General features: G+C 41.5%; 1 protein-coding gene across 5 annotated transcripts in view; it reads right to left on the bottom strand.

The window, feature by feature from the left end:
• Window positions 1-7384: 7384 nt before the first annotated feature.
• rabgap1 (RAB GTPase activating protein 1) overlaps window positions 7385-19340 on the bottom strand; it is a 286948-nt gene continuing 274992 nt past the window's right edge. For all 5 annotated transcript variants that reach the window (XM_072488399.1, XM_072488395.1, XM_072488396.1 and 2 more), the window contains 2 exons: window positions 15858-16055; window positions 7385-8395 (listed from right to left, as the gene is read on the bottom strand). In XM_072488399.1, the coding sequence (XP_072344500.1) occupies window positions 8273-8395; window positions 15858-16055 (321 nt within the window). In that variant the 3' untranslated portion in view covers window positions 7385-8272. The remainder of the gene's footprint in view (window positions 8396-15857; window positions 16056-19340) is intronic.

Below are 19340 nucleotides of genomic sequence, written 5' to 3'. Positions count from 1 at the left end.
ACTGCGAGATTCGCAGCAGAAATGGCAGATGATTATGAATTAGTTCATAAATCAAAGCTTGGTTTCAGACATCAGTTTCAGACTGTGAGGGATAGAAACTGGGGACATGAGAAATACTCAAGTGGACTACTTGGTAAAGGTGATCTGATGGGCGATAATGAGAGTGTACCTCAGATTAAAAAAGAAATCCAGGAGGGTGGAAAAGAAATGAAATATTTCAAATATTTTCACTGTAATAGACTATGCCATGTAAAGTCAGTGTTGGGGTTGAAAAAAAGCACTGGGAAGGCTGATGTGGTAGAACAGGATAAGACGGGGTTTGTTAAAGTGGTGAAGGAAAGCCCAAGTGAAGCAAAGGAGGTGCAAAAGATTGTACAGCCTGATCAAGAAGTGATTGATAAGAAGGTGCCAGATCGCTTTAAAGAATTTACTTGTGTGGGTAAAGTTTACTCATGTGTATAAGGAGGAGCAGGTAAAGAAGTCACAATTTTAAGAGATACGGGAGCTAGTCAATCTTTAATGGTAAGAGATGAGGAGTTATGTAGTTTGGGAAGAATGTTGCCAGAAAAGGTGGTAATATGTGGAATTTCATAGAATTTACAGTGCAGAAGGAGGCCATTCGGCCCATCGAGTCTGCACCGGCTCTTGGAGAGAGCACCCTACCCAAGGTCCACACCTCCACCCTATCCCCATAACCCAATAACCCCACCCAACACTAAGGGCAATTTTGGACACTATGGGCAATTTAGCATGGCCAATCCACCTAACCTGCACATCTTTGGACTGTGGGAGGAAACCGGAGCACCCGGAGGAAACCCACGCACACACGGGGAGGATGTGCAGACTCCGCACAGACAGTGACCCAAGCCGGAATCGAACCTGGGACCCTGGAGCTGTGAAGCATTTGTGCTATCCACAATGCTACCGTGCTGCCCTAAATCCAGGGTGAGAGTAGTAGTGTTCAATTATATAAGGTAAGGTTGGAAAGTCCAGTGAAGAGTGGTGAAGTGGCAGTAGGAGTAATAGAGAAACTATCTTGTCCAGGAATACAGTTTATCTTGGGTAATGATACAGCTGGATTGCAGGTGGGAGTGATGCCTACTATGGTTGATAAGCCAATGCAATATCAGACAACTGAAGTGTTGAAGGACGAATATCATGGGATTTTTCCAGATTATGTGGTAACAAGGTCGCAAAGTCACAGGTTAAGACAAGTGGAGAAATCAGAGAGTGAAGATGAAGTTGAAGTGCAATTATCAGAAACGATTTTTGATCAGATGGTTGAAAAAGAACAAGAACAGGTGGAGGATGAGGCGGATATTTTTAGTTCAGGAGAATTGGCAGAGTTACAACAAAAAGATATAGAAATAAAACGGATGTATCAGAAAGCATCCACGGAAGTGGAAACTGCATGTATACCAGAGTATTATTACCATAAAAGTGATGTCTTGATGAGAAAATGGAGACCTTTACATATGCAAGCGGATGAAAAGTGGGCAGAAGTTCATCAAGTAGTATTGCCGGTAGGGAGGTGTTGCGAGTTGCACAAGGTATCAGTGGGAGGTCATTTGGGAATAAGGAAAACTCAATAAGTAAAATCCTGAAACATTTTTATTGGCCTGGACTACATAAAGATGTAGTTATATTTTGTCAATCATGTCACACATGTCAAGTGATAGGGAAACCTCAAGCAGTGATAAATCCAGCGCCCTTAATACCCATTCCAGCATTTGAGGAACCTTTTACAAGGGTCCCAATTGATTGCGTAGGACCGCTTCCTAAAACGAAAAGTGGGAATCAATATCTTTTGACGATAATGGATGTGTCTACGAGGTTTCCAGAGGCCATTCCAATACATAAAATTACAGCTAAAAAGATTGTGGAGGAGTTACTTACATTCTTTACTAGATATGGACTACCCAGAGAAATACAGTCGGATCAAGGATCGAATTTTACCTCGAGGTTATTCAAAGAAGTTATGGATATCTTAGGAATAAAACAATTTAAATCAACTGCGTACCAGAATCGCAGGGAGCATTAGAAAGGTGGCATCAGACATTAAAGACAATGTTGAGGGCTTATTGTCAAGATTATCCAGAGGATTGGGATAAAGGAATTCCATTCGTACTGTTTGCAATTAGGGATGCACCTAATGAGTCAAACAAATTCAGTCCTTTTGAACTAATTTTTGGTCATGAGGTAAGAGGACCACTTAAATTGATTAAGGAAAAATTGGTGAGTGAGAAATCGGAAATTACATTATTGGATTCCGTGTCAAATTTTAGGGAACGATTAAATAGAGCAGGTGAATTGACTAGACAACATTTAAAGTTACACAAAATGTGAAGAAACGGGTAGCGGACAAGAAATCCAAAGTTCGTAGTTTTGCCAGTGGAGATAAAGTTTTAGTATTGTTACCAGTGGTCGGTGAATCTTTAAAAGCTAGGTTTTGTGGATCTTATCAGATTGAAAGGAAATTAAGTGAGGTGAATTATGTGGTAAGAACGCCAGATAGAAGGAAAACTCACCGAGTGTGTCATGTGAATATGCTTAAAAGGTACTTTGAAAGGGGAGAGAAAAAGGAGATTTTAATGATTCTAACTCAAAGTGACGAACCAAATCCAGATGACTGTGAATTTGACATACCTCAAATTAAATTGGAAAACGAGGATGTTCTTAAAAATTGGAATAAATTGTTGAGTTACCTTCCAGAGGAAAAACGAACTGACCTGAAAGAGTTATTGATATCATGTGTGCAAGTTTGTGGAGATAAATTGGGAAGTACTAAAATGGCTATACATGTAGATGTGGGAAATGCTGTTCCAATCAAAAAACATCCATATAGACTTAACCCGTTAAAATTGGCACAGGTTAACAAAGAGATTGAGAGTATGCTTAAAAATGGCATAATTGGAGTGGGTTTCAGCCAATGGAGCTCACCCATAGTGACGGTACCTAAACCACACGGTACCCAACAGTTGTGTGTGGACTATAGAAAGATTAATGCAGTTACAAGAACGGACTCTTATCCTATCCCAGGTTTGGAGGATTGCATTGAGAAAGTGGGACAATCAGTTTTTATTTCCAAACTGGATTTACTTAAAGGTTACTTTATCTGAAAGGGCGAAGGAGATTTCAGCTTTTGTGACTCCAGATGGTATATACCAATTCAAAGTTATGCCATTTGGCATGAAAAACGCCCCAGCCACATTTCAACGGTTGACTAACAAAGTTGTTTCAGGATTACCCAATTGTGCGGTATACATCGACGATCTGGTAATTTTCAGCCAGACATAGAAAGAACATTTAAAACACCTGATGGAGTTATTCGATTGACTTCAGGAGGTGGGTTTGGTGATAAGCCTAGCCAATAGTGAATTTGGAAAAGCCCAAGTCACTTTCCTTGGCCATACAATCGGACAGGGTCGAATGGTCACACGGGATGTGAAACCAACAGTTATTGAGGAGTTTCCAATACCCTCAAGTCGAAGGGAAATAATGCGATTTCTTGGCATGAGTGGATTTGATCGAACATTTGCGCAAAAGTTTTGTAGCGTGATTGCACCGATGGACTTGCTGAAGAAACGTCAAAAGTTTCAGCGGACTTTCAACAGGCATTTGACAATCAATTCTCCTGTGTTGGAGAATTACAAGGGACTCTGTGATCAGGTTGAACTAAATTATCTGACTTTAAAGAGACATGCTGAGGCGTAGAGAAATGGACGGATTGTGCAGAGACCTTCTTGTTCAAAGAGACTGTCAATCAGGAAGGATTTCAGTTGGATGAAGAACAAAAAAAATGGACTATATTACTGTACCTGTTTGCGGGTGTTGTTTTTTTTGAAACAAAAAAGTGTTTACTGTGTGCATTTCTTAAAGGAGAGTGAAATGGTGAAAAATGAAACCATCTTGACGTTGATGGTTTATTTCTTTTCTTGGGGGGAGGTGTCATGTGAGAGTACCTTTAAGAAATGGGTGTTTATAAATGGGTGTGTATATAAATATCTGTAGTGAGAGTACCTTTTAGAAATGGGTGTTTATTACTGCAATGATGTGAGAGTGGGTCGAGTTGGGCTGTCTGTCAGCTTTTTACTTTCGTTTTTGAGTAGGCTGCAGTGTGATTTAGTTTCGTTTTCAGTGTTGGAGCTGAAGCCAGACCAAGCAGGTGTAACTGCTCTTCTCTCTGCCATCAAAAGCCTATCTCTTGATCATTTGGTGAATTCAGATGTATAAATGTTCTCAGTAGTGAATGTAAACTTAATGTGCTTCTGTTGAAAGGTGTTTCTTCTGTCTTCTGGATGTTGTTTGGAAAGCTTAAAGGATTTTAAGTATTCTTTGGGGGTTGTATTTGAATTAATGGTTGCTAAGATGTTCACTATGTTTTAAAAAGGTTAATTTGAGTTCATAGAATAAATATTGTTTTGCTTTAAAAAATACTTTTCCATTTCTGCTGTACCACACCTGTAGTAAGACGTGTGCTCCCCATACCACAATCTGTTAAAAGTTGTGGGTCAGGGGAACTCCATGATACACTTTGGGGTTCTCTAAACGCTAGTCCATAACACTATTTGGTCTTACCTTTAACTCTTTTTTATTCATGAGGAAGCAAGAATTGACAAATTAAGACCTCAACTTGTGAGAGACAGTAATCACACATCGATGTTTATTCTCTATTCAAAAATGGTAATATCTGTTAATCAGATATCCATAACCAGAACAAAATTGATCAATTATCATCAACAATTCATCATCAATTAATGATTGAATTCTTGGTTTCCTTGTGCCAGTTGTATAAAGTTCCCCACGTTTTTCAAAGTAACAATTAATTAGAAAATTAATTTGGTTAAACAGTTGCTCAAAACTAATTCACGCCAACATCGAATACAAATTCCATTCAAATGCTGCTCTACAGAAAATGGAAAAGAAATTGCAACTTCATTTTAGTTTTCCAGTAAGGTGAATGAGATTTTCTGATTATGCACCAAAATCTGAAACTGGAATACTTTATAAATAGTTAACATGGAAGGCCCACTTAACCAGCAGTATCAAGGAGACTGGAGTGTGTCTAATTGAAAGATGAGGTACTGTTTCTCACCCCAAATACTCTTTCCACGTGAAACAGCAATTTACTTGTACATCTTTTCAATTTAGTATACTGTATTCAGTATTCATGACTTCTTTACTGGGGTGCCAAATGCAAATTGGCTGACCACTTATGGGAACACCTCCATTCAATCTGCAGTCCCAAGCTTCTCGTTGCTCATCAATTAAATACGACCCCCGCCCCCCGAACTCTCATTCCTCCTGTTCTAATAAAGCTCAATGTAAACTAAACGAACAGCACCTCAACTTTTGATTATGCACTCTATAGCCTTCCAAACTTAATACTGAGTACAACAATGCCAGACAAGTAAATGCATTTATTCAGACAGCAATTGTTGGTAATGATTCTGCTATTTCTTTACACCAAATCTAGTCCTGTCTTTGGGTTTCATTGCTCCATTACCATCCGCTCCTGCTTTCACCGACCTGCCTTTTTGGTTCTTTCATCCCCTCTTCCCATTTGTCTGTCTCGGGAGCTGCTTGAAACCTGTTACACCACTAACTTTTAACTATTACTTCTGATGGTAGGTTAATTGTTCCTCTACACGGATGTTGCCCGACCCAAGTATTTTCAGCATTTGTTTTTATTTCAGATTTCAAACATCTGCAGTAGCTTGCTTTTGTGACCATGCTGTTCAGCTTTTTTTTTTTTGTTGCAAATTTATGTTACGTGCTTTAATGTGTCATAAGCCTTTATTTAAAGTCACGAATCGTGGAAAATTAATGGGAAACACTTTTTTATTCTGAAGTTCTAGCTAACAAAATATGGGCAGTGATTCACTTCATATGTCTCCACAGAGCACCAACAGCAGGGCGTTATTCTCTCAGATTTGATTTGGCCGCCAAACATGAGATAAGCCTTGAATTTCCTCCAAAGGCTTTAAAATATATAAATCGATTTGCACTGTTTTCACCACAAGGGGAATATTTGCATATAACTAACTTGCATCATGCAAACTTATTTAACCTTTTGCACCACTTCTGTATTATGTCCACTGAAATCCCACTTTGTCTGTGAATCTAGCTCCACTTTCCCAATGCAAAAGACCAGAGAACACTAGTTTCCTGAATTTACCCCAGTTTTGAATCGGTATAATTCCACACCCACAGTTTCATGTGCAGTCATAATCAATCATTTTTATATTTCGCCTGAGGAGACCCAGACTGTATTTTCTATATCTTAGTGCTTTTATAGATCTGCATCTGTTACATTGAGATTCCACGATTGCATTTAATTTAAAAAAGACATGCATATAGTTTGATTGCTTCAAATTTTAATTTCCGTAAATAAAAGTGAGAAAGACTGAAGGTAATACTTGTTTAAGGCTTTGCTCACCCTCAATTGTTTACATTGATCTCTACTTGTTTAATGTTGGCTTTTACATTTCAGCATATGCCAATATGATTCTCGGGTAATTTGGGTCTAAGCTCCCCATGGTGTAGAAACTGGTGTAAGTGAGATCTGGAATATTTATTCTTTGCACTCATCCTCTCCTGGCCATAAGCACGTGGCTCCCATTCAGTGGACTGAAAACCGGAGCTTGTGGATCAGTTAATGTCAGCATTTTGGGAAAGAACATTTCTTAAAGTCAACAGCCCTGTGTTGTTTTAGATTAGCTACGGATGCTAAAGTTTGCCCATTGTGGAGACATTTTAACATGCACAAAAGGGTGTCGACCTTTACACATAGCTCTGCATGCAACAAAAATAAAACTCACCAAAATGATTCCTGTGTGACATGATACTCTATAAATGGAACCACTGTTTAAAAACTGAGCAATGTAATGGGTTGAGAACATGATGATACATGGGTCACCCATGTATAAGTCAATAATGTAGCACGGCAGCTTTGCAGCCTGATGGCGTAGTAGTGAAATTTAGGGGTAGAACACAGGTTTATATGTCCACAACTTGTCACATGATGAATACCTCAACCGCTGACAGTCCTCTGCAGGTATTAGATCGCTGTTTTAACAAATATTGGGATTACATCACCCTCGAACAGAATCATTCCATTTCTAGTTATAAAACATCAGAAGAAATTGTTTACTCCAGTCCCTAAGCAGGGGTCTTTTGTCTGAAAAGCTACTATTCAAGAAACAACACATGGTTTTAACAAAAGAACTATAATTCACGCCAAACAGACATGGACCAAATTTGTTGCATAGCAACTGTTGAGATTCAAGTCCTTGGAGCTCGGCAACATTCCATTTACATCTGGTGAACATTGTAACATTAAATCCTAGTAGTAACAAAAGGACAACAGAGGAATCAAACTCAGTAGTTTTTTACCAGTATATATTTCAATGCATGAAGTATACACAGTGCACCCTAATTCCTGCATTCTAATACAATGTCCACACGTAATGTTGAGGAAGTTACAACACATTTGGCATCAAACAAATAGGACAGTGGTATGACATCAGGACAAAGCACTAGCACAGACACATCAGCCCCCATGGTACAATATTACACCAGGCAGCATTAGGAAACCAAAAATAAAGCAGAATTAAAAAATAAACAAACTTTCACGTTTATGTACAGATCAGTGCCCCTCAGACACTCACAATAGATGTGTCTAACAGCATAACATAAACCAATATAAATAGATACATAAGGTGCAAAGGCCTCCCATTCTACAGACTTCCCACTAGAAACCCAGATTATGTTTAAAAACTACATTGAATTCAGCTTTTCCGTGGAGCTGTGATCGTTTGCTTACTCACCAACCTTTTGATTCCAAAACACAAGAAATAAATTGATATCAAAAAGAGTATACAGAAGATGCAAAATCAAAAACTGTTTCAAGTTAACGGTTAGATTTGTTTTGTTTCAAGTGGAAAGAGCTCGTTTTCCTGGTACCTAAGTTTGACCTTCTGTTGTGCAAGTCTCAAATGAGATAATAGAATGGAGTGTCCGCTTGTCTCAAGGGAACAGAATAGAGCCAAAACTACTGCAGCACAGGTCTGGCGAGTGTTGAACATCAGCAGTATAAAGACCACTCTAAAAGGTAAAAGCTGTTTCTTATCGATTTTTTTGGGGGAGCTGTTAACCATGTTAATCCACAGATTGTATATGTAGGAATACACATTCTGGTCCCCTAGTATACATCAGAAGTGAGCACATTTTGACCAGGACTGGTATATTTTCTCTATTCACCCAGTTGTTTCTATGAAGTCTCTTTTCCCTGTACACCAGTTGCTGTTTTAATGGAGCTTATTGTTCTGTTGAACCAGGTCTTCTTTGCTGCTTGAACTTCATTTAATGCTAGACCCAAATGATGCTCCAAGTCCTGAAAAAAAATCCCAGAGAAATTAATATCCCACGAAGGTCAGTTTTGCACTTTTGTCATTGAAGTAGTTCAGAGTTTTATAATTACCATTCATCTGGAATTTTAGTAAAACGCAACAACTTGTATTTATTGAATATTTCAATGTAGGAAAATGTCCCACGGTGCTTTGGAGAGCCACGAGGAAAATTAATATTGAGTCAACGGAGGAGAGATTAGGAGGGGCGATACAAAGCTTGATCAAAGAGGTGGGCTTTAACAGAGTATTAAAAAGAAAAAGAGGGAGATGGAAATTCAGGACAGGTATTCCAGAGAGTGGGACAAAGATCTCTAAAGGCACAGCCACCAATTATGGGACAAAGGGAGACACTACATTCTTTTATTAATATTTTATGGTTTTCTTTTTCGGACTGGAGAACAAATTGAGCATTGAAACCTCTTGAGTAGTTTTGCCTTCCAGATGAGTCCTCAAAGACTGACAACATATTCCTCTTGGCTAGGGGAAGTCTCAACGAGAACTTGACTTGAAATGGGATTTGAATGTGTACATCAAGCTGAGAACATAATGTCAGAGTGTTGGAGCTCTCAGGCTGCTGAACTTAAAAAATTGTGTTTTTTTAACTGCTGGACTGCGCCAGGTTTGTTAGCTCTTATATTTTTCACTGGGTGTTTGAAAATAACACTCACTGTGAACACAATCAGCATTTCACACAGGTGAACAATAAATGCCACAGGTTAAATATTAAAACTACCCTGACTTACTCACTCCTTTCCGCCCTATTAAGCAATACAGTTCAAATAATCTCATCCAGGACTAGCAAAGCAGGATTCTGGAATCTCACCTGAGAAACTCCCAACATTTAAACAGGTCTTATTCCAAATTTATTCCCCTATTCTCCTCGCCATCTTTTAGTGTTAACTTTTTTCATTGATGCAGGCAAGGCCAGCACTTACTGACCTGTCCTAATTGCCCTGAAGGTGGTGCTGAGTCACAGCCTTGAACTGTTATAGTCTATTTGGTGCAGCAACATCTATTATGTTAGGGCAGGGGTTCCAGGATTGTGATCCATCGACAGTGAAGGAATAGCAATATATTTCCAGGCCAGGTTTGTGAGAGACTTGGAAGGTTCCTATGTAACCGCTGCCCTAGTTGTTCCAGGTGTTAAGAGGTCAGGGGTTTAGAAAGTGTGGTCAAAAGGGGCATGGTAAATTGCGAGAGTGCATCCTGTAGTTGGCACAAACTGCTGCCACCGTAGTGGAGGAAGTGAAAGCTTAAGGTGGTGAATGGGGTGCCATCAAGCAGCTGCTTTGTCCTGGATGGTGGGCTCAGCTTCATGAGTGTTGCTTGATCTGCACTTATTCGGACAAATGGAGAGTATTCCATCATATACCTGACTTGAGCTTTGATGGTGTACAGGCTTTGGGGAGTAAGGAGGTTAAGTTACAGAGATAGCGAGGAGCAAGCCATGGAGGAATTTGAAACAGGATGAGCATTTTAAAATCAAAGTATTGCTTAATAGGGAGCCTGGATAAAGGCAGCAGAGTTTTGGGCAACCAGATTTACAGAGGGTAGATTGTAGGAAGCTGGCACGCATTGTGCTGGAATAGTCAGTTCAAGAAACAACAGGCATGGATGAGGATTTTAACATACAATCTAAGATCAGGAGTCGGCAGTTCAACCCCTTGTGCTTGCTCCGCCATTCAGCACAATCATGGCTGATTTCATCTCGGTCTCATCCCCACCTTCCTGCTCGCTCCCCATAACCCTTCATCCTGTTACTAATTAAAAACCTATCCAGCTCCTCCTTTAATTTGTGCTCCGACATCCACTGCACTCTAAAATGTGCAACAAGGGGAAACATCTGCTCTACATCGACCTTGCCAATCCCCTTTAGCAGCTTTCATACTTCAATTAGATTTCCTCGCATTCTTTTAAATGCCAGCGAGTATAAGTTTAGGGCAGTACGGTAGCATCGTGAATAGCACAATTGCTTCACAGCTCCAGGGTCCCAGGTTCGATTCAGGCTTGGGTCACTGTCTGTGCGGAGTATGCACGTTCTCCCCGTGTGTGCGTGGGTTTCCTCCGGTTTCCTCCCACAGTCCAAAGTTGTGCAGGTTAGGTGGATTGGCCATGATAAATTGCCCTTAGTGTCCAAAATTGCCCTTAGTGTTGGGTGGGGTTACGGGGATAGGGTGGAGGTGTTGACCTTGTGTAGGGTCTCTTTCCAAGAGCCGGTACAGGCTCGATGGGCCGAATGGCCTCCTTCTGCACTGTAAATTCTATGAAGCCTTAAACTGTTCAATCTCTCTTCAGAAGAAGTTCTTCATCCCTGGTATCAATCTAGTGAACCTTCGCTGAAACGCCTCTAATCATTTAGGTCCATTCTCAAGCAAGGGGACAAAAACTTGCGCAGTTCTCCAGATCTGGTCTCACAAATGCCCTATACAGTTGCACCAGCACTTCCCTACTTTTACACTCTATTCCATTAGCAACGAATGCCAAAATTCCATTTGTCTTCCTTATTACCTGCATCTGGTTACTAACTTTCTGTAACTAACTCTCCGCATACACAGGATCTGCTCAGACGAGGAGGAGCGTAACAGACATCTACAGACGTTGAAAGATGCCCTCATACGAACGGGATATGGCGCTCGACTCATCGATCGACAGTTCCAACCCGCCACAGCAAAAAACCGCACCGACCTCCTCAGAAGACAAACATGGGACACAACCGACAGAATACCCTTCGTCGTCCAGTCCTTTCCCGGAGCGGAGAAACTACGACATCTTCTTCACAGCCTTCAACGCGTCATCGATGAAGACGAACATCTTGCCAAGGTCATCCCCACACCCTCACTACTTGCTTTCAAACAACCGCGCAAACTCAAACAAACCATTGTTTGCAGCAAACTACCTAGCCTTCAGAACAGTGACCACGACACCACACAACCCTGCCATGGCAATCTCTGCAAGACGTGCCAGATCATAGACATGGATACCACCATTACACGTGAGGACACCACCCACCAGGTATGCGGTACATAGCCGTGCGATTCGGCTAACGTTGTCTACCTCATACGCTGCAGGAAAGGATGTCCCGAAGCGTGGTACATTGGCGAGACCATGCAGACGCTGCAACAACAAATGAATGGACATCGCGCGACAATCACCAGGCAAGAATGTTCCCTTCCAGTCGGGGAACACTTCAGCAGTCAAGGGCATTCAGCCTCTGATCTCCGGGCAAGCGTTCTCCAAGGCGGCCTTCAGGATGCGCAACAACGCAGAATCGCCGAGCAGAAATTATAGCCAAGTTCCACACACATGAGTGCGGCCTCAACCGGGACCTGGGATTCATGTCGCATTACATTCATCCCCCACCATCTGGCCTGCGAAATGCTACCAACTGTCCTGGCTTGACACAATTCACACCTCTTTAACCTGGGGTTACCCCATCTCTGGATCTGTAAAGATTTAGTCACCTGCTAATGCTCGCATTCCAAGCATTGTCTGGCATCTTTGAATTTGTCTATATATATGTTTCTGGAACATACCTCTTCATTCACCTGAGGAAGGAGCAGTGCTCCGAAAGCTAAACCTGTTGGACTTTAACCTGGTGTTGTAAGACTTCTTACTGTGCTCACCCCAGTCCAACGCCGGCATCTCCACATCATAACGTTCTGTGATTCATGCACGAAGATACCCTTAGCCCTCTGCAACAAAGCATTTTCAAGTTTCTCGCCATTTAAATGGAGTTGCCTTCTTTTCTTGCAGCCAAAATGGATTGTCTCCCACTTATCTATCTTAAATTCCATCTGCCAAATTCTGGCCTACTCGCCTAACTTATCCATAGCCATTTGTAAATGCTTTATTGCAACTTGCTTTCCCACCTATTTTAGTGCCATCTGCAAATTTGGCTATAGTCCATTCTATTCCTGCATCCAAGTCATTTGGATCAAATGTATATTCATTATTTTAGTTTTATTCCATCTTGAAACTTGTTGCCGGTCCTCAGCATCAATTCCTGTGTCAACATTCAAATCTGGCATCATGTTTCCCTCCCCATTAAAATGCACTGTTAAAACCGTCTTCAGTGCAATTACTTACGTGATTGAAGTCATGCTTTGCACTCTTGTTAAACTTTTACTGATCAGATATATTTAATTCTGTCCCCTATCCCTCAACAAATTCCTCTCACACCTCACTCACTGCGATGCAGAGTTGGGTCAAGGAAACTAGATCGGGTGACTGACACACACAGAGTAAGGATCTCCACATTCCTTCATCGTGGCTGAATGGCTGCATGGCAGTCTCCATCTGGTTGAATTCATGACAAGATATAAACTGCTTTGTCTAAATGCTTGAAAACACTTTACCGAGCAAACTGCCTTCAGAAAGCGGTGGCCTAGTTAGCCAGCAAAGTCACTCAGAAAAGTGTAGGTATTTCTCCGGGATAGGCAGCAGTTAATTTATGGGTACAAGCTTTATTTCTGTTTCTAGATGTTGCCTGGTTACTTTTGGTGACCCTTTGAAACCTTCTCCCTGGGCTGAGAATCCCTGCTCTGAACTATAGCCATTATTTTCCTGTGGGCACACATGGCAGCCAATCTACACTCAGCAAATCCCTCCAAACAGCAATAAGGCAAAGCTGTTCTCGTGGTGCTGACCGAAGATGATGGCCAGGTCACCACAAGTAGTCAGAGGCTTCTCTTCTCCCTGATCACCTGATCAGACAGGCTGGGCCATGGTTAATTATCTGATCCAAAAGGTGACACTGTCACCAATACTGTACTTCCTCAGCATTAATCAAAGCTCATATTTCAGCGTGTTCAAAACGGTAATGATGCTTGAGCCTACGGCCTCAACTCAGAAGCAATTCTCCCACTGAGCCAAGCTGACAGTAATGCAGACAATATTCAAAATTGTTACTTGCACATTTTTCTTCATAACTGTGAAATGAATTTCATAAAATTGATTTTTTGATAAAATGTTGTCCCCCAACCTTCTGATCCCCTTAAGCACATCCTGAAACAGACGGCTTGACTTTTGCAACCATTAGGAAATGCACTTGTGAAGGGACGAAAACCACAGACGTATCAAAATTAATATAGATATCCTCATGGCTATTTCTAAAATTTTAAACCCTGGATAAAGACCCTTTAAAATGGCTGAAGCTATGTCTGTCTGACACAGGAGCCAAAGGGGCTACCATGGCAGTATCACAGAAACTTGCACCTCACTATCACACTATCTCTGAAGAGACACTAATGTCTAAATTGCCCCTTTATTGGAAAAAAAAAATTGGGTACTCTAAATTTATTTTAAAAAAGGTTGGTCACTTTAACCATTTTGGGAACCCAGACGAGGGATATATATCCATTGTCAAAGTCAATGTGCAGAAGTGGGAGTCGTGTGACATGAACCTCTAACTGGTGGAACCAATTTTATTTATATATATATAATATATATGTTTTTTAAAATAAATTTAGAGTATCCAATTCACTTTTTCCAATTAAGGGGCAATTTAGCGTGGCCAATCCACCTAGCCTGCACATTTTTGGGTTGTGGGGGTGAAACCCACGCAAACAGGGGGAGAATGTGCAAACTCCACACGAACAGTGACCCAGAGCCGGGATCGAACCTGGGACCTCGGCGTCGTGAGGCAACAGGGCTAACCCACTGCGCCACCATGTTGCCCATATATATGTTTTTTAAAATTCATTTATGGGATGTGGGTGTCGCTGGTTAGGCCAGCATTTATTGTCCATCCCTAGTTGCCATTCAGAAGGTGGTGGTGAGCTGCCTTCTTGAAGCGCTGCAGTCCCCGAGCTGTAGGTACACCCACTGTGCTGTTAGGGAGGGAGTTCCAGGATTTTGTCCCAGCGAGTGAAGGAATGGCGATATAATTCCAAGTCAGGGTGGTAAGTGATATTGCCTTGTTGGACTGCAAACTCAGTTTGCTGTCTTATTATCTACAAGTAACCTCACAGAAAAGGGACGCTGCCGGATTGAATACCTGGCCCCATCTACACTGCTTCTGCTAGAACATCTGTATCATCGACTACATGACTGATTCATCTCTGCATGTCCATTTCATCGTGTGAAGTTAACTCCATTGGAAAAGCATCATTTTCAGCCCTATGAATAAATATTTCATTTTTGACCATGATTCTGGACGCTGGAACCCACGCAAAAAAATTATTATTTTCTCTGGAGTCGTAAATTCTTATTTCCTCTTTCAGGTTTTGACGGTATGAGTGCAGAGGAGACAACATGGCGACCCTCCTCCCTGGTTTGAGTGTGTGCAAATAAACGAACACGGAGTTCATCCTGCCTGGGGGTAGGGGTTATTAATGGACAATTGGACGGCACCGCAATCAAGGGATTAGGAAATGAGTAACTGGTTATAAACTGGAAAGAAAATCAAAACATTGGTTTACAGATGGGTGACGAGAGGAGAACTTAGTGTGGTTCGAATTAACCCCTTCTTGTCCATAACACACCACAGCCAGACATAATTTCCTTCATTGTCACTGAGTTTACCTATACCTTGACCAAATCTCCTCATGACCTCCTCTTCTTGAAGAGGAAAAGTCCCGACCTTCCAAAACTATCCATGTAACTGTAGTTCCTTTATCTGGAACCAATGTCGTAAATCCGCTTTATAACCTCTCTAATGCCTTCATGTCCTTCCTAAAGTGTGGTGCCCAGCACTGGATGCAATACTCCAGTTGAGGCCAATCCTGGTTATTGTACAGCTTTAACACATCTTCCTTACCCTATGCCCCAGTCTATAAAGCTCAGGATGCCGTTTGCCTTATTAACTCCGCTCTCCAGCTGCCCTGCCATGTTCTCTGATTTATGCGCCAATACACACAGGTCCCTGTGCTCTTGCACCCCCTTCAGAATTGCACCCTTTATTTTATGTTGCATCTCTGCATTCTTCCTACCAAAATAATTAGTTCATACTTCTCTGTATTAATTTACACCCGGCAGATGTCCACCTATTCCACCAGCCTTTCTATGTACTTTTAAAGTTCCACACTATCCTCCTCATGGTTCACAATATTTACAAGTTTAACATTTTGAACTGTTCCTGGTACAGCAAGGTCTAGGTTATAAATATATTGTAGAATTATTAGTTACTGAGATTTTTATCCCCATTATCTGTTGTTCATTAATTATGCCCCCACTCCAGCTGATGTGCTGTTCATTTTGCTTAATTTCTCTGCCTGGACTTATGGGGACCGCTTTATCGGACTTGGCTGGACATCTGGTTTGTGATGCAGAGCAAGATTCAGTTCCCCGTACCGGCTGAGGTTATTTATGAAGACTCGCCTTCTCAACCTTGCCCCTCGCCTGAAGTGTGGTGAGTCACAGGGTAAATCACCACCAGTCAGTGCTCCCCCTCAAAGGGGGGAGCAGCCCATAGTCACCTGGCACTATGGCGACTTTACTTTTACATACCTGTATTTTGCATTCTGCCTCCACCAGTTGCAGTTTGGTCTGAGCCAATTCCAGCTCCATCTCCCTCAGCTGGTTCTTCAATAACTCTTTTTCCTTGTCTTGATATTCATCTGAAGTAGCCTTGGATGAACTGACAATTTTAAGCGTCCCCTCCTTGTTAAAGAGTTCTCTGCAGCGATCACAGCCTTCAACCTTTTGCTGAATCAAGACAGACAGCAGTTACCACAATGGTAATAAAATTCTGATTGAGGCTGAGGGAGATATATTTTTGCCACACCCCAAGGTAATGGTTTTACTTCCCATCTTTCTATGACTTTAATAGAATGTTCTACTTAGTAATTTTATAACTATACAATATTCATTGAGTTACTAATGCCCCATTACCTATTACAATGAATATAGCTGTACAGGAGAATACAAGCTGTCTGGATAATAGCACACTTCCTAATTTAATGCATAAATTCACAAATGCTAGGAATCACACCCATTTAGTAGTGTCAGAATGATCTACAAGTGTTCTGTAAAAGTCATCTTTGTATTTTTAATTTCGTGGAATACAATACTACTGATAGTTTGTTTCCCTCATTAGTTCCATTTTATGAGAAGCCACCATTATGGAGCACCAGTTGGACAACAGAGGAAGAAAACTCAAGCCAATTCCAGCAAACAGCAGGCGCAGACTGCAGCTAGTGTTTTCTGCATGTTGATTCAAATGCTGATTCAAAGAATCACTCATCACAAAATGCAACATTTGTTGCTGTAGGACTGACCCAGTGAACCTTCTTTGAAAGGAGGTAACCTTCCTTTCTTCTAACTTTCCTCGGTACCCAGACAAAGGCATTAGCTCCTCACTGGGCTGTGGTTCCGTGAGTGCCAAGTGCTCATTATTATCTCACCTAACTGGTTATTACACCTTATTGAATTTTGCCTTTCAAGCACCAGCAGGTGGATTATGAAGATCATCGCTGCTGAGCTCAGTCTCATCTCCATCTCTAAATACGCAGGCATACAAATTTCCAGGAACCTCTCACTTTTCTGACCCGAATTCTGGGTCTGAGAGAAATTGCAGTGCCTTTTCTATTTTGTATGATTCTGCTATTCACTGGACAGACTCATTGGCCTAATAGGGGTCGGTGCTGAGGGAAGGCGCTCACATTTCCCACTAGAAAAAGATTATAAATTCATTATAAGGTCAGAAATATTCCGTTTACAAAGTTATGTGGCCATTCATTTCAATATAACATTAACTTTTCACTTTTGATATAGTATTAGCTTTTGGAAGCATATTTGTGTTTTATAGAAGTGAAAACCTTTCGGTTCTCAAAAGGACAGAGGGCTGAGCTCCAGTGTATAACTTCACCCAAACTAAATGGTTTACGGTGACATTTAGTCATTGTGATTTTTAGATTTTAGATTCCAAGAGTACAGCACAATCTTTAAAACGTGCATATTTCACTTAAAAATAAAACCCAAGCACAGTAATTACATTTCAATGCAAAAGCTAATTCTGTTTATAAACTTTCAAGACGTTTTACAGTTTGGTTCTTCTATTGCCGAGTAATTAACATTGGAAAACTGAACTCAGCGTTCACAGAAAATTCATAACCTAATCTGGTTACATAATAATAATAATCTTTATTGCCACAAGTAGGCTGGCATTAACACTGCAATGAAGTTTCTGTGAAAAGCCCCTAGTCGCCACATTCCAGCGCCTGTTCGGATACACAGAGGGAGAATTCAGAATGTCCAAATTACCTAAACTGCGTGTCTTTCGGCACTTGAAGACACCACAAAGTTTAAGAAATAATTTGATTGTGAAAACAAGGCATCATGGAGCAAGATTGACACACATAAAAAATAGGGCAGGAACTCAGGTTGCCAACACGGTCTCCTCCCACTGCAAGATGGCCACCATCTGTGCACTGCTCCGCGCCTGCGCCGGTCTCCAATGATGTCACTCCGCTGCACCCAGCTTTTTCTTTTTTTTTAAATTTAGTGAACTCAATTTGCTTTTCCCCCAATTTTGGGGCAATATAGTGTGACCAAACCACCCACCCTGCACATCTTTTGGGTTGTGGGAGAGAGACCCACGCAAACTCTGGGAGAATGTTCAAACTCCACATGGACAGTGACCTGGGCCGGGATCGAACCCGGGGCCTCGGCATCACCATGCCCAGCTTTTTCTGACCAGGGACGAAATGCTATGGCAACCGTTTGATTGACAGGCATTTCAAGCATTAGGCAGGTTGGAAGGAGTGCAGGGAGACAATGGGCAGGAGCAGGAACCAAGCTCCCAAGTTCATCCTCAGTCATTAAGTTGCCCGGAACAAAGATTGTTTTTTGAAAAAGCGGCAAGACGGGCGACCTCATCTGGAGCTCATAGAGCAGGTGGATGGGGGCGGGGGTGGTCAGCCTTCCCATCCCTGTTAACAGGTTAGCTTGAGGCTCACAAATGAAAACTCCAGGATGGACACCACTAATGGTAAGTGTGGGGATGGGAGGGAGGCAGAGACTTCTCACAAAGAAGGTGGAGAGAGTAAAAACATTCCTGTACACTGGCCTCCGTTCCCGAAATAAGCTGAGTAAAAGCGCTGCCATGTTGCTCCTTGTTTATATTTATGGCCGCTGTTGCTCATAGTGACATAACAAGAGTAAAGCACTAGCACTGCGCATGCACATCGTTGCAACAAATGCAGCCAGTTTCCAACTGCATTCTGGAAAGAGCTATACAGCCCTCCACAAAAATAAAAGAAAGACTTGGTTGTTTAATCTCTTTCACTTTTATTTATAAATTTAGAGTACCCAATTATTCCCCCCCCCCCCCCCCCCCAATATAGGGGCAATTTAGCCTGTCCAATCAACCTACCCTGCACATCTTTGGGTTGTGGGGTGAGACCCACGCAGACACGGGAAGAATTTGCAAACTCCACACGGACAGTGACCCAGGGCCGGGATCGAACTCGGGTCCTCGGTGCCGTGCGGCAGCAATGCGAACCACTGTACCACCCCCTAACCTCTTTCACTTTTGTATGTGGATTCATAACCAATATGTATCTTTACACATATTCTCCTGAATGACATCAATTAATTTTATAGATAAAACACACAGCTTAACTGAGGTTTAACCAATTGTATTGGTGAAAATCTACATGGAGCACTGATAATTTAAGTTACATTTTAGGTCTTAAATATTAACAGGGTCGGCTAACTTCCATCATTTATAAGGATGTAATATGTAGCCATACTAATTTAAATTGGTTTTCCTGACAATACATTCATGAATTTTATTTTAAACTTTGGGCCCAATAAATACATATTTAATTTCAAAGTTCCTCATTACTCGCACCCACTGGCACAGGCCATCAAGGTTGCTGTCTATCCTGGCACAAAGAGGTTCTTAAAATTACAGCTGCTCTCAAATCCTTGCTTCAGACAGGAAAGCATTGTCTTTCATTGTGCATCTCTCCATGATGGCACATCTTC

Source organism: Scyliorhinus torazame, chromosome 22, assembly GCF_047496885.1.
Source record: "Scyliorhinus torazame isolate Kashiwa2021f chromosome 22, sScyTor2.1, whole genome shotgun sequence".
NCBI lineage: Eukaryota > Metazoa > Chordata > Chondrichthyes > Carcharhiniformes > Scyliorhinidae > Scyliorhinus > Scyliorhinus torazame.
The sequence above is the reverse complement of the archived record's forward strand: the minus strand, read 5'-3'. Positions and strand labels throughout refer to the sequence as shown.